This window comes from Myxocyprinus asiaticus, chromosome 14 (genome assembly GCF_019703515.2).
Source record: "Myxocyprinus asiaticus isolate MX2 ecotype Aquarium Trade chromosome 14, UBuf_Myxa_2, whole genome shotgun sequence".
NCBI lineage: Eukaryota > Metazoa > Chordata > Actinopteri > Cypriniformes > Catostomidae > Myxocyprinus > Myxocyprinus asiaticus.
This window is the reverse complement of record NC_059357.1, coordinates 3,083,581-3,107,775: the sequence shown is the minus strand read 5'-3', so window position 1 is coordinate 3,107,775 and position 24,195 is coordinate 3,083,581. Positions and strand designations below refer to the sequence as shown.

The window sequence follows — 24,195 nt, the reverse complement described above, 5'->3', positions numbered from 1 at the left end:
TGTGGCCTTCATACACTATGAGCCAAAACATTATGACCACTCACAGGTGAAGCGAATAATGTTGATCATCTCCTAACAAGGCCACATGTCAAGGTCTGGGTAGATTTGATGGTAAGCGAACAATCAGTTCACGTAGTCAACGTGTTGAATGCAGGAGAAATGGGCAGGAGTAAAGACCTGAGCGACTTTGACAAGGGACAAATTGTTATGGCCAGATGACTGGGTCAGAGCATCTCTGAAACGGCAAGGCTTGTGGGGTGCTTCCGGTCAGCAGTGGTGAGTACCTACTGACAGTGGTCCGAGGAGGGACAAATTACAAACCGGCGACAGGGTGTTGGGCGCCTAAGGCTCATCGATTTGTGAGGACAATGAAGGCTATCCCGTCTGGCCTGTACCCACAGAAGGTCTACTGTGGCACAAGTGACAGAAAATTTTAATGATGGTTACGGGAGGAATGTGTCACAACACACAGTGCATCGCACCCTGCTGCGTAGTATGGGGCTGCGTAGCCGCAGACTGGGCAGAGTGCCCATGATGACCCCTGTCCACTGTCAAAAGCACCTACAATGGGCACACGAGCGTCAGAACTGGACCTTGGAGCAGTGGAAGAAGGTCGCCTGGTCCGATGAGTCCCGTTTTCTTTTACATCACGTGGACGGCTGTGTACGTGTGCGCCGTTTACCTGGGGAAGTGATGGCACCGGGATGCACTGTGGGAAGACGACAAGCCGGTGGAGGGAGTGTGATGCACTGGGCAATGTTCTGCTGGGAAACCCTGGGTCCGGCCATTCATGTGGACGTCAATTTGACACGTGCCGCCTACCTAAACATCGTTGCAGACCAGGTACACCCCTTCATGGCAATGGTATTCCCTGATGGCAGTGGCCTCTTTCAGCAGGATAATGTGCCCTGCCACACTGCACACATTGTTCAGGAATGGTTTGAGGAACATGATGAAGAGATCAAGGTGTTGCCCTGGCCTCCGAATTCCCCAGATCTCAATCCGATTGAGCATCTGTGGGATGTGCTGGACCAAAAAGTCCAATCCATGGCAGCTCCACCTCACAACTTACAGGACTTGAAGGATCTGCTGCTAATGTCTTGGTGCCAGATACCACAGGACACCTTCAGGGGTCTTGTAGAGTCCATGCCTTGGTGGGTTGGTGCTGTTTTGGCGCACGTGGAGGACCAACAGCATATTAAGCAGGTGGTCATAATGTTTTAGCTCATCAGTGCATACTGTAGAGATCACGTTGCTCACTTTAAAAACATTGAATGTTGATTAAAAGTCATTGCAAAAATGGCTTAGAAAAAGTTACGTTCTAGCAGTATTTGATGGTTTGTTATCTAATGCAATGACTTAAGTGTTGTTTCTTAGCATGAATTGCTGTAATTTGTGTGTGTTTCTGCAGCACAGCACTCTGTAGATGATCTCGGGCAGTTGTCGTGGCAGGGAGACCTGGACGTGCCGTTATCTTACAGTACGTACTGTGCATGCTTCAGTACACACTTAAAACACAACACACGTCCTGCTTTCTTGGAAATATGAAGTTCTAGGCCTATCATGCTCACAGGTCACAATGATTCTGTCTACAGTGAGAAGGTTTAAAAGACCAACATTAACCTGTGAGGCTAATGCATTTCATGGGAAAAGATCTGTATATTTGTGTATGTTTTTCTTCCCCCCGGATATTTAAATGGTTGAATACATTTAATTAAACTTTTTATCCATGGAATAAATGCAGAGTGTTTTGTAATTTCATTTTGATCTAGATAGTTAAGCTAATTGATTTTTAAGTCTTACAATTTGCATGTTAATGTATTCATTCACGCTCATATAAATGAACTTTTTGATTTACTTCCTTTGCTTTACCGGCAGAAATTAGTTCATTGTTCATTTATCCAGTGCAGTATCTCTAGGTTATTAATGACTGTTGTTGTAGAGGTCTCCTCTCTGTTACCATGGCAATCCTGTTAACCAGTGTACCATATAATTCTAGAACAACATTTCTTAAATCCTTCTTTGTCTAAAACTTGGGATTATTTTTATTGACCCACACTAATTAGAGTTTTAATTATACAGCATACCTTACACAAACATTATTATTGGTGTTTGCTAAGGTAAGCATCACTATTACTGCTGCTCGTAGTTAGAGTTAGGAATTTAAACAAACCCATAATCCTATAGATTTAACTTTGGCATGTAATTTATCCCGCACCATTTGTGCCACACGCTTGAATGATACTTTAAATCATGTTGCTTGTTGAAAAGAGGTGTGATGTGTTTTAGTAATCAGACTTTGGATTTTGTTTTGCCTGGTGGATGATAAAATTGGCAACAAAATCCTATAGGAGGGACCTGAGCCTTATCATCGAGATTTGGAAGTGGGCTCATTGGACTTTGACATTGTGTGTGATGTGCTATAAACTGCTTGGAACACCTTAGCAACCCCAAAGCAACACATTACAAACCTCTCAGAACATCCTGTAATCACATAGTAATGCCCTGACAACCACCCAGAACATCCTAGCCACCACATAGCACCTTAGCGACTACATAACAACACACTAGAAACTCTCAGATCATATAAATAAACATATAGCCGGGGCTTGAGTTGAAGGGGGATGCGGGGGATGCCAACTCCCTTGTTGAAAGAAAAGGCAAAATGATGGCTTGGGCTGTTTCTAACAAGTTATTGGAAAAACAAGGATGTGTGTGTGTGTGTGTGTGTGTGTGTGTGTGTGTGTGTGTGTGAGAGCGAGAGCGATTGAGCAATTGAGTGTGCGCTATTACCTGCATCTGTCGCGCCTCCCAAGCAGAGATGAACAGTAAAGCTATAGCTGTTTAACTCATTTTCTCATCTTTAGTGTTAATCAGCTTGCTGAAGATAATTTTCTCTGTGTAAAAAATAGCTGTCTGAGCAGTGTCATCGCTGAGTATTTCGCAGTAGCCGCTTTGTTCGCTTCTCCGTCATGCTGAATATTTACATCTGAATTCTGCTCCCAACACGGAAACTCCGGTAGGTAAGCACCTTGAGTATGTGTGATTACTTCATCTGTTGTGTCTCTCAGTTGTGATAAGCCTTAATGCTGAAGCTGTATTTCCCAGTTGTAGTCTATTAGTAATCCGAGCGATCATGGAGTGAGAGGCAATTGCAGATGACTTCAAAGAAACCGCTCGCTGACTGGCAGCGCTGACACAAATGAACGTCAGTTCAACTCATAACACACAAAAATGGTCTTTTGTCGCCACCTGCTGGCTAACATCTTAAATGTCACAGGGAATATGAAAAGACACACATCTAGCTCTTTTACACGTCTGCGAACACAAGCGGAGTGATACAAACAGTGAAGCGTCTGAGTGCTGATGTTCTGAGACATCAGCAGTCAAGGAACGTCTCTCATCCAATCAGATTCAAGGACTGGAACTAACTGTTGTATATTAATAAATAGCAGACTTTAAATAACGGACATTATCCGAGTCGTATAGATTTAGGTTGAGACATGTTTGGTGTTGCCAGATATCAAGACATGAAATCCCACCCCCCTCCCCCCTTGTGCTTTATTTGCACAATCTGGCAACCATGAGCACGCAAGCTCTCTCTCCACTGCGAAAAGAAGTTTAGCGATGAGTTGTCAGGTTTTCGGCCTTAATATGCTTTTGTGTGTGGAACTACATACTTACGCCACTGTTTAAGCATCATGTATAGAAACAGCCCAAGCCACTGTTACTAGTTTGGTCATTGGAGTAGAAGGGATCATGTGTGACTGTGCGAGCGAGCGAGAGAGAGAGAGATAGAGAGAGAGAGAAAGAGATAATCTTTTATGTGATCTCAATGCAGATTTTTTTCACGAAATTTATCACAAAGGTGCATATTATGAACACATATAGCTTTTGCATCATGAATAAACATTACAAATAAAAAATATCTACTACTTAGATATAGACAAACCTTATATGGCCGTAATAATTTATTTATTTATTTAGGTCATGTTCTGTCAGTCAAAACAATATTTTATGCTTACGAAGGTTATAAGGATAATATTGTAATGGAATGGTATACGGACATCCCTGTCATGTGGCCTGTGAAGTATGCATGAAGTAAGACATTTTAGTTGGAGGCGCAGCTCTGCTGTTCAAGAGATGCAGGCGAGGGAGACGAGCCGGTACGCTGATCAAACGCCATCGGCACGGATTTCGAACAGCGCTGCCGAGTATTAACTTAGCGAATCTCCGCTCTCTTCCTAACAAAACAGACGAACTACATCTTCTCACCCGCACAAACAAGGACTTTTCAACCTCTGCTGCCTTGTACTTCACAGAAACCTGGCTGAGTGAAGCCATTCCGGACAGCACGTTACATCTGCCGGGATTTCAGCTGTTCAGAGCGGATTGCATCACGGAGTTAACGGGGAAAATGAGAGGCGGTGGAACATGCTTTTATATCAATATGTACAGATGTAACAACGTTAAAGAGGATGTTCTGTCCTAACTTGGAAGCACTCTTTATTAAATGTAAGCCTTTCTACTCGCCGCGGGAGTTTTCCTCATTTATTCTGGTGAGTGTGTATATCGCACCAAACGCGTGTTTGAACACAGCGCTGCAACAGCTGGCTGATCAAATCACAGACATGGAACAAAAATACCCAGACTCAGTTATTATTATTCTTGGGGATTTTAACAAAGCAAATCTCACACGTGAACTGTCCAAATACAAACAGCACATCACATGCCCCACCAGAGACAGGAACATTCTAGATCATTGTTACACAACAATAATGCATTAATATCGCTCTGTCCATAGAGCAGCTTTGGGACTCTCTGATCACTGTCTGGTTCATCTTCTTCCAACCTACAGGCAGAAATTAAAATCAACCAAGCCAGTAGTAAGACTGTAAAGAGATGGACCAGTGAAGCAGAGCGGGAACTACAAGCCTGCTTCGATTGAACAGATTGGAGTGTTTTTGAGGCTGCAGCCACAGACCTGGACGAGCTCACAGATACTGTTACATCATATATCAGTTTCTGTGAGGATATGTGCATTCCTACTAGGACTTATTTAAAGTTCAACAATGACAAACCGTGGTTTACAGCAGAGCTCAGGCAGCTTCGTCAGGCCAAAGAGGATGCTTACAGGGGTGGGGATAAAGTCTTGTACAATCAGGCCAGGAACACACTGAACAGGGAAATCAGAGTGGCTAAAAGAAGATACTCTGAGAAGCTGAAAAACATGTTTTCAGCTAACAACCCTGCATCAGTGTGGAGTGGCATGAAACAACTCACAAATTACAGGATTCCTACCCCCAACCCCATAGGGAACCAACAACTGGCTGACGACCTGAATGTGTTCTACTGCAGATTTGAAAGGCCCAATCTCACACCCCACACCCACTCTGAACTTCACTTCACACAAACACCATCACCTCCTGCAACCCCCCTCCTCCCCCTCCTGCTACTCAACCTGCACTTAAGATCTGTGAAGATGATGTGAGCCGCGTCTTTCGGAAACAAAAGACGAGGAAGTTTTCAGGCCCAGATGGCGTCTCACCAGCGTGTCTTCGATCCTGTGCTAACCAGCTGGCCCCCATCTTCACACAGATCTTCAATAGATCACTGGAGCAGTGTGAAGTCCCATGCTGCTTCAAACGCTCAATCATTATTCCTGTCCCAAAGAAACCAAAAATCACAGGACTTAATGACTACAGACCTGTCACCCTGACGTCTGTGGTCATGAAATAATTTGAGAGACTGGTGTTGGCCCACCTGAAGAACATCACTGGACCCTTTCTAGATCCCCTTCAATTTGCTTATCGAGCAAACAGGTCTGTGGATGATGCAGTCAACATAAGATTGCATCATATCCTGCAACATCTGGACAGACCAGGGACATATGCAAGAATCCTTTTTGTGGACTTCAGTTTGGCTTTTAACACCATCATCCCAGCCAACTCTCTGTTCCCATGTTTATCTTTCAGTGGATTACCAGCTTTCTGATGGACAGGCAGCAGCTTGAGAGACAGGGGAAACTCACATCTAGCACCTGTACAATCAGCACTGGTGCCCCCCAGGGATGTGTGCTCTCCCCACTACTCTTCTCCCTCTACACCAAAGACTGCATTGCCAGGGACCCCTCTGTCAAGCTCCTGAAGTTTGCAGATGACACTGTCATTGGCCTCATCCGAGATGACGATGAGTCTGCATACAGAAGGGAGGTTAAACAGCTGACTGTCTGGTGCAGTCAAAACAACCTTGAGCTGAACATGCTCAAAACGGTGGAGATGATTGTGAACTTTAGGAGGAACCCCCCAACACTGTGCCCCCTCACCATTCTAAACAGCACTGTGGCAGCAGTGCAGTCATTCAGGTTCCTGGGCACTACCGGGAGACCCACACTGACTCCATTGTGAAAAAGGCCCAGCAGAGGTTGTACTTCCTTCACCAGCTGAGGAAGTTCGACATGCAACAGGCGTTGCTGATACAGTTCTACTCAGCAGTCACTGAGTCTGTCCTCTGCACTTCAATAACTGTCTGGTTTGGTTCAGCTATGAAATCAGACATCAGAAGACTACAAAGGACAGTTCGGACTGCCAAGAGGATTATTGGTTGCCCACTGCCCCCCCTTCAAGAACTATAAACTTCCAGAGTGAGGAAAAAGGCTGGAAAAATCACTCTGGAACCCACTCACCCTGCCCACTACCTTTTTGTACAGTTGCCTTCTGGCCGACGCTTCAGAGCTCTGAGCACCAGAACCATCAGGCACAGGAACAGTTTTTTCCCTCAGGCTATCCATCTCATGAACAGTTAAAACTGCCCCATTGAGCAATAACTATGTACAATACACAGTTTAGTCTTTCTTATATTTATCCAACACATCCAACCACTTCTGCCATTTCATTTCTCTAAAAAAAAAAAACATTTGCACTGTACATAACAGATTTGTGTTATGTGTGTATGTATGTATTTGTGTGTCTGTACATATGTGTATAATTAGTTTTCTTTTTTATTATTATCTGTGTCTTACTGCTGTTTTTGTATTGTTTTTGTATTATTTTTGTATTGTTGTACACTGGAAGCTCCTGTCACCAAGACAAATTCCTTGTATGTATAAGCATACTTGGCAATAAAGCTGATTCTGATTCTGATTCTGATTAGCCCTATCAGAGTTAACAGAATATGTTTTACAGCTGTGTGCCATATTTTAATTTCTCCACTCAATGCGTTTCACCCATCCATAAAAACCCTGGATACGATCACAGCAGATTTCCATCGGTCCCATGAGCAGAAGGGAAATATCTGCAGCATTAGTTGACGTTTCACACCTGTTATGATGTCCAAACAGAGTCTGGCATTCTGGAGATCAGTGCCAAGGTCCGGCCAGATCCACTTAACCGTCAGACATAAACAGCTGTCTGTCACGGTCAACTGCAGACAGGTTTGTGCTGCAGGTTTGTGTTGACATTTATGCGTTTATGCATTTTGGCAGACGCTTTTATCCAAAGCGATAAACAGTGCACTTATTACAGGGACAATCCCCCTGGAGCAACATGGAGTTAAGTGCCTTGCTCAAGGACACAATGGTGGTGGCTGTGGGGAATAAACCAGCAACCTTCTGATTACCAGTTCAGTGCTTTAGCCCACTACGCCACCACCACTCCAGGTCAAGGTATAACCTTGACTAACCATGTAATACCTTTCACATCAATTATCCACAGAGCCAACACTCTCTATAACACTTAACACATGCAATATAACACTAAATTCCAAAAACCTAACAGTGCCTAATGTTTGCTAGTTTTATTCAATGAAGACTTTGGTTCTGTAGAATAGATCATGTATAGTTTCATAACACATAACATGCACAAAACCACTGAGTTAAGGAGTCTAAGTTTACACACTGTAATAAATTCCACCTTGTATTTCAAAATAATATCAGACAACCACAGCCAGTGGCACTAATGTTATTGACTGTTATAGATACATTGCAACAACACAACAGTAGTGCTATAGAGAGTGTTTTCTGTGCACAGCAAATATCAGCTGACAACTGAAAATAATGTTAGTAAATATATATATACATGTTGATGTTTTCTTGGCAGACTCTTTATTTTCAAGGTCTTTCACAAAGCAATCAAAACACACTGGGCCGTCTAGGTATACAGCATGGCATCATATGCACTCGCGACATTAAGGCTGTTCCAAACAGTAGGCCGCAAAATAATGCTGCCTTTTAAGATGCCTCATTTTGGCCAAATTCAAGGCAGCATCACGTGTATATTTTGCTGAAAAAGCAATCCCAGATTAAAACAGAAGAGAAATGTTGATTATAAATGCATTTGATTCTAAAAAGTATAGAGCGCAACAGTACCCGCCAACTTTTTCAGCCATCTTGGTGCCGGAAGTATTTTCTCAGTTCATTTTTCCCATAGGGATTTTATAAAATCCTTCACAAAAGAGTTGTAAGCCATGAAGCAAACCAACCAGCTCCGAGATGAATCATAACATTACAAACTTTGATTTGAAGCAAAACAGTATTTGAAAATGAGACAGAAAGACAAAGGTGCATCACTGTGTACTTACCGTCTTTTATAAGGGAATGAACTAAAATCCCATGAAGCATTGCAAATAAGGTAATCAAATTTAAAACCGATGGAAAAATATAAAACTACTGATTTAAAGTTGATGATTAATATATTTAATGTAATATTATATAGGTGTTTCACATCGTATGCATGTTTAAGTGAGATTCTTTAAAAACACATTTATTAGTCAAAATTGATAATTAAATCCATTGTCTTACAAATTTAGTGTCAGTTGCACTAATTAGAATGCATAGTGACATATAGCCACAACTGGTGGTGTCATGATACTAAAATTTTAGTAGTCGTAACCGATTCCAGTAAAATTTCACGATTCTCGATACCAATTTCGATACCACAGAAAAAAATAGTTAATATGCTATTGAACACACTCCTTTAGCCTATTAGAATGTTACATTTCAATGTAATTACTAAATTAAAACAGTGGCATGTTTCCTTCGAGTGCTTCTCAATTAAGTAAACATTTCTTCAAGTTTTATATTTTTCTAAATTCTGTTTGATTTTTTCCCATATTCCATGTTTTCCCATTTTTTTTTCTGAATTCAAAGTTTCAAAGTTTAATTCAGTTTCATCATAAAAATTATTATTATTATTATTATTAATAGTAACATTAATTTTACTAAACACTAGTAATATATTTTTGTCGCAGTTTCTTAAATTTCACGCATCAAGCTTTTATTTTGAATCAAACTTTTATTTTGACGTGAAGGCATTTCTGGCTCTGTGTTTTTGTTGATAGTTTCATACTTCCAGATAAGTTAAATGACCCAGTATGATAATTGAAGCGAAAAATGCTGCAAATTACAGTTGAAGTCAGAAGTTTACATGCACTTAGGTTGAAGTCATTCAAACTAATTTTTTAACCACTCCACAGATTTAATATTAGCAAACTATAGTTTTGGCAAGACGTTTAGGACATTTACTTTGTGCATAATACAAGTAATTTTTCCAACAATTGTTTACAGACAGATTGTTTCACTTTTAATTGACTATATCACAATTCCAGTGGGTCAGAAGTTTACATACACTAAGTTAACTGTGCCTTTAAGCAGCTTGGAAAATTCCAGAAAATGATGTCAAGCCTTTATACAATTAGCCAATTAGCTTCTGATAGGAGGTGCACTGAATTGGAGGTGTACCTGTGGATGTATTTTAAGGCCTACCTTCAAACTCAGTGCCTCTTTGCTTGACATCATGGGAAAATCAAAATAAATCAGCCAAGAGCTCAGAAAAAAATTGTGGACCTCCACAAGTCTGGTTCATCCTTGGGAGCAATTTTTAAAGGTACCATATTCATCTGTACAAACAATAGTACGCATGTATAAACACCATGAGACCACGCAGCCATCATACCGCTCAGGAAGGAGACGCATTCTGTCTCCTAGAGATGAACGTAGTTTGGTGCAAAAAGTGCAAATCAATCCCAGAACAACAGCAAAGGACCTTGTGAAGATGCTGGAGGAAACAGGTAGACAAGTATCTATATCCACAGTAAAACGAGTCCTATATCGACATAACCTGAAAGGCTGCTCAGCAAGAAAGAAGCCACTGCTCCAAAACCACCATAAAAAAGCCAGACTACAGTTTGCAAGTGCACATGGGGACAAAGATCTTACTTTTTGGAGAAATGTCTTCTGGTCTAATGAAACAAAACTGAACTTTTTGGCCATAATGTCCAACATTATGTTTGGAGGAAAAAGGGTGAGGCTTGCATGCCGAAGAACACCATCCCAACCGTGAAGCATGGGGGTGGCAGCATCATGTTGTGGGGGTGCTTTGCTGCAGGAGGGACTGGTGCATTTCACAAAATAGATGGCATCATGAGGAAGAACAATTATGTAGATATATTGAAGCAATATCTCAAGACATCAGCCATGAAGTTAAAGCTCAGTCGCAAATGGGTCTTCCAAATGGACAATGACCCCAAGCATACCTCCAAAGTTGTGGCAAAATGGCTTAAGGACAACAAAGTCAAGGTATTGGAGTGACCATCACAAAGCCCTGACCTCAGTCTGATAGAAAATATTTGGGGGGAACTGAAAAAGCATGTGCGAGCAAGGAGGTCTACAAACCTGACTCATTTACACCAGTTCTGTCTGGAGGAATGGGCCAAAATTCCAGCAACTTATTGTGAGAAGCTTGTGGAAGGCTACCCAAAATGTTTGACCCAAGTTAAACAATTTAAAGGCAATGCTACCAAGTACTAACATAGTGTATGTAAACTTCTGACCCACTGGGAATGTGATGAAAGAAAGAAAAGCAGAAATAAATAATTTTCTCTACTGTTATTCTGACATTTCACATTCTTAAAATAAAGTAGTGATCCTAACTGACCTAAGACAGGGAATGTTTTCTATGATTAAATATCAGGAATTGTGAAAAACTGAGTTTAAATTTATTTGGCTAAGGTGTATATAAACTTCTGACTTCAACTGTATATAAATATATAGTATGCAAGCGCTGCATCACATTGAGTGGCTGCTCTCTTCTGTCTGCGTGCAATGCTCATAAAATGTGGTGTTTTGAGCATATGAGCTTTGATTTTTATGCAGACTGTAACTTTATTTAATGAAATCACATCCATAGGACATATCACAATTTTAATTTGATTTGATTAATTGTCTATTTCTGTGTAAAAGGTTTATCAAAACACGTGCTGATATGAGCGTGTGAGCAATTTGTAAGCAGCCGTCTGTCAGTGAGACCGAATTGAGTCAGTGTTCAGTGCTACTGGTACTGCAGAAACTCCATTGGATCTTGGGTACAGCATACATTATTTAATGCATTTTTTAATTGTTTCTTTTGTTTATAATACATTAAATTATCCTAATTTTGAATCTGGACACATTGCGGTAATGAGAAATTAACCAGAACATTATTTAAAATCTAAAATTTACATGAAATGCTTTGTAATCGTAATGTTCACAATGGAGCACACGTATACGTATTGTGGTCAAGTTTCAGAGTAGAATTTCCTAATTATTTTTATATAGAAATCCATTGTTCAAGCTTAGTTCCATGAGAACCAGCCTAATGCAGTACTTGCACTGGATATGCAGACCTGCAGTAGATGCTGCACTTTCAAATGTGAGACTCCAGGTAAATGGTCTGTCTTTTTTGCAGGGCTTGACCAGCGAGTAGCTCCACCTGCCTGTCTCTTCATTGCCATGGTGATTTAAGGGGTGGGTGGGGCAGATAGAGGCCGGCTGTAGATTTATTTGACAGGTTGCCGGAGAGATGTCAGGCAGTAATCACCTGGACCAAACCGAACCATCCATCTAAATGACACGGCAGCTAGATCAAGAGGGTCTCCATAAGACAGACTGTCTGTTTATCATGTCCTCTGATTTACTCTCCTGGAGGGCTTTTGTGTGGTCTTTCAGGGGGTTATGGTGTTGTACGCTACACTGAAGACGTTTTGAGAGGAAATATATCACCGGGTCACAACAGTAGTCCAGGTGCTAGTGTTGAGTGGATAGGTTTACTGATTAAGTTGGCTAATAAATGTCTATGAGGGACAGCAATACATTATTAATCTGTGGCTTATACAACTTCTCAAATGTATTCAGACAATACGTACCTTCTCTGGATGAAAAGTAAACTGTTAGAACTGGATAAAAAGTTCTTATGGGGTATTTAGACAGATTGAACAGTGTAAATGCCCTCCAAGGCACATTCGAGACAAATAGCAATTAGGGATGGGCATTTTCGAGTAATTTTGTAGTCGAGTATGTACTGTTATTCAGAAAATCAAGTGGTGAAAGTTGGCTTTTTATAAAATGTACTCTGCCCGTGTTCAGATATTTAACACACATACTAGTCTGATATAAGCTTCAGAGTTTCTCGTACCGCTTCGCATTTTCTTTCCACCATAAAAGCAGATCCTTGTCCGCTGGTAGGCATGACCCCAACAAGAACCGAATAACAACAGAGTAGAATTCAATAAGAATCCAATTTTATAACTAGTATTGCCACAATTGGCTTTGATCGAAAGCACACAACTAAGACGTCATAATCAAATACACTTGCCGCCACAAATATTAAGGGCCATTCACACCAAATCTGTTTTTGCATCCATCTGCACTTTTTGTTCAATTGTTTTTTTCTATGTAACAATTTGCTTGACAGAGAATGTCCCATTTAAGCATCTGTGATTTTTTTTAGACACCGTATCAAGTTTAAAATAACTTCAACTTTTAAAAACTTGTCTCGGGACACCTGTGTTCTGTTCTATAGTTGTTCTAGAATTTGTTTGCTCTGAATGCCCCTGAGGCTGCCTCTGTTGTATTATGTGTGTTCTGGTCAGTTCTTTCACACTGTGATTGTATTGTAATGGGCAGCAGAGTGTGTGTGTGTGTGTGTGTGTGCATTGTTTGGGGAAGACAAATATTCATAACAGAGTATTGCTCCAGCTCAGACACATAACCACACTCCTGTGCCTTAATATTTTCCTTTTCTCTTCCATTTTGCTTACCTCTTGTTTGTTTTCTTTGCCCGTTTTTTATTTATTTATTTTTTTTTTAATATATATTATATTTGCACATTTGAACATGCATATTTGGTTTTGAAAGGAAATGGCCCAAAAGCACTGTGCTTGAAAACAGAGACTGGAACATCGAATAGCCTTACTGTAGACATTCAAATAAGACAAATTTCTAATATCCAGCCCAAATGCATATATAAATTTGTCAGAAATGTCCCAAACTGCAAATATTTTATAGCATATTTCTACACAAACAAAGATTGTGACATGTAATATGAAGTGAACACCAGGGTGCAAACGTTGGTTGCGTTTTCAAATTTTATAGTAGCCACTAATGTTAGATTGCAAGAGTGCACATTTTTACCTCTCGTCACCAGATGTTCGCAAACAGAAGTCCATAGCAACAGTAGGCTGCTTGTGTGATTTACATTCAGATCAGTATCCGCTCGGATCTGTCAACTGTTTAAAGGGGGTTGCTTTTTTAGTGCCAGGTGTGGAAGCCATGATTGAAATGGTCATTTTGGAAAATGTGTTCTGGTCATTTGAGGTAGCTCTCATAGAGGATGACCTGTTTAATGACCGCAGAGGGAGCTCAGTCTGAAATTACGTCCAAAAGACAGCAAGTTTTATCTGCCCTGTGTCCTCATTACTGCACTGGGGTGATGAAAGCATTGCAGAATACAGATAAAGTGCCCCCTGCAGGCTGCACTGTTTTCTTCTTTCCTGTCTTTACTTTCCTCTCATCTTTTCTTTCTTTCTTTCTTCCATTGTTTCTTCCTTCCTCTTTTCTTTCTATTGTTCCTTCCTTCCATCCATCCTTCATTCCTGTATGAGTGCAAGCTCCACCTCCTGATAGCAGGTTGCATTATGGACTGAAAAATAAACTAACACAGCATGCAGTCAGAATTCTCATATTTATACTCTCTCTCTCTCTCTCTCTCTCTCTCCCTAGATATCTTGTTTTCTTGCTACTATAAGTGCCTCAATCAAAACTCTGGCTGTATACTATGATTTCTCTTCTCAGAAACGCAGTCCATATGGCTTGAGAGTCCAGTTCTACAGGGTATAGGTCCTTTGTAAAGTCAGTATAAATTAAATTTGTCATGTAGCAGCACTTATTCTGTTAAGAGTTTAGATCGATAGGAGAACTTCCTTGAGGAGTTCAGGTCAAGGACAGGCTGACTGACAGTGCACCTCTATGACATCATCACCATATGCTCTATACAGCAACACTGTAACATTAAGGCTAAGGACATTATGAGATTTGCCGGGGCGGAGCATTTATGACATAATAGTGCATGGCATTCCATTGATCTGTCTTTATTACATAAACGTTTTACAGGAAAAATATGAGTGTTTCCTAGAAATGTCTTTGCAGTGTTTACAAATGCAGTGCTGGTATTTATACTATACCCAGAATAACACACACACACACACACACACACACACACACACAAAAAAAACCTAGAGTAGGGTAGGAGATTGTACATATAAGATGCTTTGTTTCAAAGTCAAACAGGTCAGTGGTTTAATTTTTAATTCTGGGTGCACGCATACACTCATTTCAGATTTGCTTATTTTGTCTGTTTTAAAAAAAAGAGGAGTGCATCACACACTCTTGCTGCATCACTTTACTATGCTCCATATGCTCATTAATAAAAATGCCATTAATTATGCATGAAGTGAAAATTTCTGATGGAGAGCACTAAACTAAATGTTGGCAGTCTAAAAGGTGTTTTTGAGAGTCTGCCCTCTTAGTTTCACTCATGAGAAACTTATCTATCTTATAACCTATAAATCTGTGCAGATTAGTACATTTTCATTTAGAAGTTGCAAGCTCTAACCAGCTTAATCATTTTAAACATTTTATAGATTTTATAGTTTCATAGATTCCATTTATCTATTTTACGATTTTAGACTAGTGGTTATCTTCGAAAACCAGTAGCAGAAACAGAGAAACACACATTCACATACACACATAGTCTGACAATAGTAAATGTGCTTCCACCAAACCTCAATGGTCCCGAATAACAAGCAGTTTCCTTTATTAACTTCCAAATGCAGACTGCTCTTCAAACCAAGAAAATAACTTTTCAAACCCAAACTGAACTGGCAGAACAGGTCTCTATAGGTGTTGGGAGGATTTACAGTAAATGGATTGAGAAATGATGTTTTAAAGAGTGTTCTAGATTAAATTAAATTAGGTGGAATTCTGAAAGATTTGGGTCCATCCTCAACTAACAGTATGAGACTTGGGGTCACAGACAGAAAAAGACCTGAGAGGAGTACTAAGGGCTAAATTAAAAGAGAGGGAAGCAAAGGAATGGAAATTAAATGCAAGGAATTGAATTTAGGAAATAAATAAGAGGAAATGAAAAAAGGAATAGGAAAGGAAATGAATCGACAAAAACAATGAATAAGAGGAAAGGAAACAAAAAGTAAAGAAAGATAAGAATAAGAGGAAAGGAAAGGAAAGGAAAGGAAAGGAATGGAATGGAAGTTAAATGCAAGGAATTGAATTTCAGAAATAAATAAGAGGAAATGAAAGGAAATGAAAGAATAAGAGGAATGGAAATGAATCAACAAAAACGATGAATAAGAGGAAAGGAATGGAATGGAATGAAATGAAATGCAAGGAATTGAATGTAGGAAATAAATAAGAGGAAATGAAAGGAAAGGAAATGAAATGAAAGAATAAGAGGAATGGAAATGAATCAACAAAATCAATGAATAAGAGGAAAGGAAAGGAATGGAAAAGAAAGGAAAAGGAAAGGAATGGAATGGAATGGAAAGGAAAGGAAAGGAAAGGAAAGGAAATGAAATGAAAGAATAAGAGGAATGGAAATGAATCAACAAAATCAATGAATAAGAGGAAAGGAAAGGAATGGAAAAGAAAGGAAAAGGAATGGAATGGAATGGAATGGAATGGAAAAGGAAAGGAATGGATGGACTGCAAAGGAATGGAATGGAAAGGAAAGGAAAGGAATGGAATGGAAAGGAAAGGAAAGGAATGGAATGGAATGGAAAGAAAAGGAAAGGAATGGAATTTAATGGAAAGTAATGGAATGGAAAGGAAAGGAAAGGAAAGGAAAGGAAAGGAAAGGAAAGGAATGGAATGGAATGGAATGGAAAGGAAATGAAAGAAGAAGAGGAAAGGAAATGAATCTACAAGAACAATGAATAAGAGGAAAGGAAAGGAAAAGTAAGGAAAGGAAAAATAAAAGAATAAGAGGAAAGAGTTAAATTAATCACCAACAAAAAAAATGACACATACACTCTTCCTCTTCTATAGCTCCCAAAAGAGTCAGCTAATCAATGCTGAGCACAGCGCTATAGATTTAAAGACAAAATATTTGAGATTGTCATCTTCTGTCCTCTTGTCTCCTGATGATGATGATGATGATGATGATAATGAGTGATCTTCAGCATGCTCGTCCACAATACAAACAGCCTGTAATTGCACTGCACTGCCGTGACGTCAGAGATAATGATCTTCACAGAATCCACACTGAGGGTTCCTCCACAGTTCCTATAGCACAATCATCTGTCCCACATTACTGACACATGCTGAGATCAAGAGTAGATGTTTCCCTGTCAAGAGAAAGATGAGAGTTGAACTTCAGAGTACATCTAGTTTCAGATTTTTATATTCATCTATGCAAATGAAATACTAAACATTGAAGAATCAATTCTTTGAGGGGAGAAGGACAGGGGGTGGTTGGGTGTTTTTGGTGAGTATAAAGAGTGAAGGTGACTGGCAGACAGATTATCAGTTTTATCTGGTATCTAAACACACAGGCTTGTCTAGATGGTAACACTCTGTAAGGGTTTCATTTTGAAATTTTGTGCTTTTATTTTAAAGGATTTTTTTATTTTTTATTTTTTTGTCTCTCTCTCTGGTCTTTGTTCATGATCTTCAGGTGTTTCATGTTAAATCTGATTGGCTGGTTTCACGCAATTCCAAGATCTCAGGATAGACAGGTTTCTATCAGTCCATTAGGAAATAAATTCATGTTTACAAGTTCCCAGACTGCTAGAATGAACTCTTCACTTCTGAAGAAGTAGTAAAGATGTAAGATACCTTACAATTTTTTTTCCATTTTGTACCATTTATTATAATTTGTCATAAGACTATGTTGAAAAAGCACCGTTTGTGAGACATTCTGTTGGTGTACAGGAAAACATTGCTTGAGGGACATTTCCATTAAGAGCCAAAAGGCAAAAAGTGAAGTTTGACATGGTAAGTACCCCATAAAACCCCCTCTAACAGGTGCAAAACAACTATGCCAGCTCAAATAATCATGAGGCAAGCACAAGACGTCCTGTTCCCTCTCTACTATAATACTTCCTGTATTATATGGTATCTCTACAGTCTTAGTTCAGAGGGGGAAGGTATCAGTGTGCAGATATGATGCCCATCAGATCAGCACCTGTTCCAGGCCACCATGTACTAAAGCACTATTTAGTAAGATGGGTTTCTATGGAAACTTCCTGGCAGATGGATCTGAGACTTAGCAGGTGATATTGAGAGCAACGGCAGGATCAGACCCCCCGACCCGAATGCCTTCAGGACTAAAACCTGTTCACACCACACTGATAAAGTCCCAAACCAAAGAGGTTCAGTTTAGAGATTTGGATGAGTTCAGTTAGGGAAAATCTAGGGGAGGAAAACTTTTAGGAACAAAAAAAAATTAACAAATTAAATTTCTCGATTGTTTCTCCTACCCAACAATGAGATTAAACAGAGTACAAATGGTTTAATATTTAAATTATTTCCCCTAGACAGCAATGAGGTAACGTTAGTCAAATGTAGACTTTTGTGGAATCCTCCTGCTTCTCAGATGTTTCTCCTGAGAAAAAGACCCCAATATTCTCACATATATTAGAAGAGTTTTAGAAGAGATCTCAACCATGTCTCAAACTGTATCAAAGTCTGCAATCAAAAGTCTCAATATAAACTCAAACAAGTCTCATCAGATTCTTCAAAACCAAATGATCTGGGGGCCTGGGTAGCTCAGCAAGTAAAACCGTTGACTATCACCCCTGGAGTAACAAGTTCGAACCAGCCAGGTCACCTAAGCAACCAAATTGGCCCGGTTGCTAGGGAGGGTAGAGACACATGGGGTAACCTCCTCGTGGTCGCTATAATGTGGTTCTCGCTCTCGGTGGGGCATGTGGTGAGTTGTCTGTCAATGCTGCGGAGAATAGCGTGAAGCCTCCACACACACTGTCTCTGCGGTAACACGCTCAACAAGCCACGTGATAAGATGCGCGGATTGACGTCTCAGACGTGGAGGCAGCTGAGATTCGTCCTCCACCACCCGGATTGAGGTGAGTTACTACGCCACCACGAGAACTTAAAGCACATTGGGAATTGGGCATTCCAAATTGGGGAGAAAAGGGGAGAAACTTTTTTTTTTTATCTGAGCTATGCTATCCACATGCATTTTATAGCTCTATGCCTTACTGTATGCCAATAATTTGCTCATTTGTGTCTATTTTTATTTCTCCAAATAGGGGTCGAACGAAACGTTTTTTCAGTGGATGGTGCCAATACCGATATCTAGAGAGCAGGATGGCCAATAGCCAAAATAAATAACAATATACATAATACAATTTGACAACATCTAACTAAATTTCTAAAATGAAACAAACACAATATTTACTCTAATTTGCATAAACTTAAAAAAGAAAACATCTTGAAAACAGAAAGTGTTTTGACAAATCCATTGGTAGATTTTGGAACTGACACAAGGGAAAGTTATTATTTACATCGACTGATAATCGGTCAAGCGAATGCACGAAATGGCCAAATATCGGTCGATTAATCGGCCAGGCTGATATATTGGTCTATGGCTATATGCAAAGGTATCTTAGGACAAACATTAAATAAAGTTGATACTTGAATGAAGCATAATTGAGAACTAATTGAGTCCTTTAAAGTGTGACAGAGCAACCTCTGAGCAATAAAATTTACACTCTGTGCAGAATTACGTAGCATTATTATTTTTAACAAAAAAGTCTGCTTCGTGACAATATTTTCTCCTCTAATTAAATGTATCCCTGACAGAAAGGTGATAGAAATGAAATGTTGTCTTAATGTTAAGCAAACAGTACAAATGAAACATTAAATGAATGTCAGAGGGGTGGCATAACCCAAATCCAGAAATACTTCATACTGACGGGACACTGTAACGGCCCTACTGAGAGTCATTTCGTTGCAGCTCCTGTGAGGGTTTGGGAGCTCCAAAATAAGTTTGACATTAATCTCACAAGGTTCAATATCTCTCTGATCTTTTAACACAACACACTCTTTATGTGGTGTCGTTTCTCAAACGGGAACAGAGTATGAATCTACATCGCCCGTTCTCCATGACAGCCCAACCGAAGGGGACGGTAAATTAAAAAAAAAATCAATCAATCTGTTGGCACTGTCTTCAAACAACAGAATCTGGCAAAATCTGTGTTAGGAGAGTAACAGTATCTCATAAATGGCACAGTTGAGCCATAAAACAGAGCTGAACTCGCTGTTCAAACCGAATAAATGAGGTCAGGAGTTAAATAAGCAGCTCTCGCAGTAAATTTCATTTCCTCTCCATCTCTCTCTAAGATAATTTCTTTCTCTCTCTGGTCTGTCTGTCATATTTCTCCATGTCATTGAAGGTTTTTGTGATTCATATATCTCAGTGGTCGTGTCTGTATAAATATGATTCTAGAGTCAAGAGTGCCAACATTATTGATCAGTAATCTGGTAGAGATTCCTCTGTTACGAATGTCAAGGTTACTTTCACAAACTCCCAGAATCAGAATGAGGTTTAATGCCAAGTGTGCTCACGTACACAAGGAATATTGTTTTGGGTGATAGTAGAAACAAGTGCACACAGAATATTACAGTGAGACACAGAATATTAGGTATGAGTATATACTAGGACATATAACATAGAATGGCGTATCTACATGTGCAAGTGGTAATATATAGGCAGTGTAGGGGGTATGTACAGTTATTAAATTAAATATGTGAATGTACATATGTACATGAGATATTTATTTACATTATTGCACTATGGGGGAGTCCTGAAGGCAGTTTAATTGTTCATATGGAAAATGGCCTGAGAGTAAAAACTGTTCTTGTGCCTGGATGTCCTGGCGCTCAGTGCTCTGTAGCGCCAGCCAGAGGGGAACAGTTCAAATAGGGAGTGGGCAGGGTGTGTGGGGTCCAGAGTGATTCTACCTGCACGTTTCCTCACTCTGGAGAGGCACAGATCTTGGAGGGTGGGCACCTATAATCCAAGTTACTATTATTAGTTTATTTATTATTTTATTAATAAAAATTATTAAAAATTTAGTTTATGTTTTTCCTGTTTTAGTACTATGGTTTTAAACATGGTTACTGTAGGAAAACCATGGTAAATTAATGTGAGGGAATGCAAACGATTGCAAAAGATCACTAAACTAATTCAGAATAAAAATCCCGCCCTTTCCTCTAAGGGGCTCCGTAAATTCCTGCTTCTGAAATCTCCTTCTGAGATTTTTCTCCTGAGCAAAAATCTGAATACTCTCAAATATGTCTCCTGTAAAGTTTCACAAGAGATCTCAATTATGTCACAAACTTCGCTTAGATGTTTCTCCTTGGCAAAAGACTCTAGTACTCTGACATGTTTCTTTTGTGAAGTTCCTGTAAAATGTTCAAGAATTTTTAGGCAAAACATCTGAGACAAAGTTAATACTTACCAAGATGCACCATCAAGTCTGACGAGCTAAGAAAGAGCAACCTCTGAGCGATAAAACGTTCCTCTGCGAATATGTCAAGCGATTCTTCTTTGTTCGTTCTGCTTATGACTCTAACGACAACAACAAACTTGTTCTGAAAATAGCACGCATAAACAAAGTACATACACATAGTGGATACACACATTCACAGTGCTGCTTCTCCACCAGGACCCCCTTTAGATAATTACACACCTCCTGCAGAAGACCATGAATCACTGTCTATTGTTTGTGTGGACGATGCATCTTCACAAATAGCTCCATTCTCAACCGAGCAACAATAATCTGCACTTAAGATCCAATTCAGTGGGGTTAGCAGTGCAGACTCTGGTGGACTTTTGGTGGCTGTGGGGGTCTTCTGCACCCCTCTCAGTGGGGCACTTAAAAGTGACGTGATGGTCAGGAGTGGACGGAAGAGTTTGCTGCATTATCTGACTGTATTTATAAATGCCCACAGTCGAGTCTTTACTGCACAGTGCTTATGATTGGCCCCTGTAATTGATGAGTGAGGAGTTTAACTGGGGGTGAACTAACACTGTTTCACACACTCAAGTGCTCTATGTGTGCACTTATTATACACACATCACTCACACACACACTTTAATATATGCAATATAAGCAAACTAGATTTTAACTTTCTGAAGGAAATGTGAGTTGTGCTTGCTCGTGCAAAAGTGACCGCCATGATGCTAGTGTTTTATGGGTGGTTGCTGGGGCATTGTTCTTAGTGGTTTTTAGGATGTTGCTATGTGGTTGCTAAGGTGTTCTGAGTGGTTTTAGCATGTTGCTGTTGGGATGCTATGGTGTTCTGGGGCATTTTACCCATACAGCGATGTAACTCACCACCATAGTACGATGCATCGGTGGAGAAATTAACTAGCTAGTCACAAATCTTTCCTGTAATGTCACAGATCCATAGTTTAAACCACGTTGGTTCAACAACATAGAGCTGTCTTTAATGACGTTACGTAGGGGGTGGAGTAATAACTTCCACAATATTAAATTGTAAAAGCTCATTTACGCGTACACCAGAAAGCCGTTTAGTGCAAGAAAGCTGCTGAAGATGTGAAAGCTGCATGCACTGTGTAGATACATATGCTGCAATAGATGGGTTCCCTCTACACCAAACTTCGGGATTCCCCTGACGCACTTGAGCGCAAATGCACATGTGCATTCTTCAATAACATATAAACAAAACATAAACACATAAAACTGTGTTCTCTGTCAGAAACTGTGTGATAAAGTGCTTTCTCTTAACAGCCTTCAATCCCTTAAACGGATTTATTCATGTTTACATTATGTGACATTTCAGAACAGCGCTTTTCTGCAAAACCCGGAATAAGCAGTTTTCTTAAATGCATGTTAACGTGATTAAAGTCTTGACAGAATGAAATATATTATGGAATAAAAGATATAGAAGTCTCAGCGAAGTAAAATGATGTCTACACAGCAAACTAACAATAAACTATGCTATTAACCACAGGTGGAGAGCTGTAGTTCTAACCACACAACTTTGCGATGCTGTTTGAGAATGTTTGTTGGAACTATGGTTTCAGGAAACACCAAATCGTTGAACTTTGCTGGTAACAATGGAACTTGCGACCATAGTTGGCTAGCGATGCTTTTGGGAAATGCACCCCTTGGTGGTTGCTAGGGCAGTGCTCTGTGTTTGTTAATGTGTTCTGAGTGGGTTTTAGCATGTTCCTATGCAGATGCTTGGGTGCTCTAGGTGGTTGCTAGGGCATTGCTATACGGTTGCTATGGTGATGTGGGTTGTTGCCAGGTTGTTGCTGTGCAGTTGCTAAGGGGTTCTGAGTGATTTTTAGCATGTAGCAAAGTAGATGCTATGGTTTTCTGGGTGGTTGCTAGGGCAGTGCTATGCAGTTGCTAAGGTGTTCTGAGTGTTTTAGCACATTGCTACGTGGATGTCAGGGTTGTCTTGGTGGTTGCTAGGGCATTCTTATGCAGTTGCTAAAATGTTCTGGATGGTTGCTGGGGCATTGCTATGTGGTTGCTAAGGTGTTCTGAGCTTTTTGGGCACATTGCTATGTGGACGTCAGGGTTTTCTGGGTGGTTGCTAGGGCATTGCTATGTAGTTGCTGAAGTGTTCTGAGTGTTTTTAGCATGTTGCTATGTGGACGTCAGGGTGTTCTGTGTGGTTGCTAGGGAATTTCTATGTATCTATTAAGGTGTTCTGAATGTTTTAGCACATTGCAATGTGGACGTTAGGGTTTTCTGGGTGGTTGCTAGGGTATTGCTATGTAGTTGCTGAAGTGTTCTGAGTGTTTTTAGCATGTTGCTATGTGGAAGTCAGGGTGTTCTGGGTGGTTGCTAGGGCATTGCTATGTAGTTGCTGGAGTGTTCTGAGTGTTTTTAGCATGTTGCTATGTGGACGTCAGGGTGTTCTGGGTGGTTGCTAGGGCATTGCTATGTAGTTGCTGGAGTGTTCTGAGTGTTTTTAGCATGTTGCTATGTGGACGTCAGGGTGTTCTATGTGGTTGCTAGGGAATTTCTATGCATCTGTTAAGGTGTTCTGAATGTTTTAGCATGTTGCTATGTGGACGTCAAAGTTTTCTGGGTGGTTGCTAGGGCATTGCTATGTAGTTGCTGAAGTGTTCTGAGTGTTTTTAGCATGTTGCTATGTGGACGTGTGGGTGTTCTGGGTGGTTGCTAGGGCATTGCTATGTAGTTGCTGAAGTGTTCTGAGTGTTTTTAGCATGTTGCTATGTGGACGTCAGGGTGTTCTGGGTGGTTGCTAGGGCATTGCTATGCGTTTGCTAACATGTTCTGTGTGGTTTTTAACACATTGTTACGTGTTTGCTATGAAGTTCTGGGTTTTTGCAAGGGTGTTGCAGTTGCTAAGGTTGGTAGAGTAAATGGACTCAATATTGTGGTGGCGTTTTAACCAGCTTTTCAAGTACCAATAAACACTCATGAGAGCTTTTTGTGTGTGTATAAAATGTGTGTCCTTGACAAAAACCCTTACACTCCCTCTTTGTGATGAAAAATAAAAAACATGCCTTTACTGGACAATCAAAGGTTATTTTATTACCACAACATTTATTAGACCACAACGAGATTTGACATGGCTTATACTCTAAATGCAACCCTCAAAGACTTGAAAAATCCCACAGCTGCCCAGAGCAGTGATATAAACTTAAATAGCCATCAAATCTCTGCATAAAATACTATACAGCATATTAAATCATATATAGCACAACTGTCGCTCACATTGAAATGCACAGCAACATTTTACGTTCTCTTCATTTGCTTAGAGAGATTACAGGCCATAAGCGCTTGATTTACATCCCATATTCTCATGAAAAACCTCAAGGTCTCTTGTAATGA

At 40.1% G+C, this 24,195-nt stretch overlaps 1 protein-coding gene across 3 annotated transcripts in view; it reads left to right on the top strand.

The window, feature by feature from the left end:
- Window positions 1-24,195, top strand: part of LOC127451985 (protein shisa-6-like) — a 105,916-nt gene that overhangs the window by 32,264 nt on the left and 49,457 nt on the right. For all 3 annotated transcript variants that reach the window (XM_051717090.1, XM_051717091.1, XM_051717089.1), the window contains exon 5: window positions 1,412-1,480. In XM_051717090.1, the coding sequence (XP_051573050.1) occupies window positions 1,412-1,480 (69 nt within the window). The remainder of the gene's footprint in view (window positions 1-1,411; window positions 1,481-24,195) is intronic.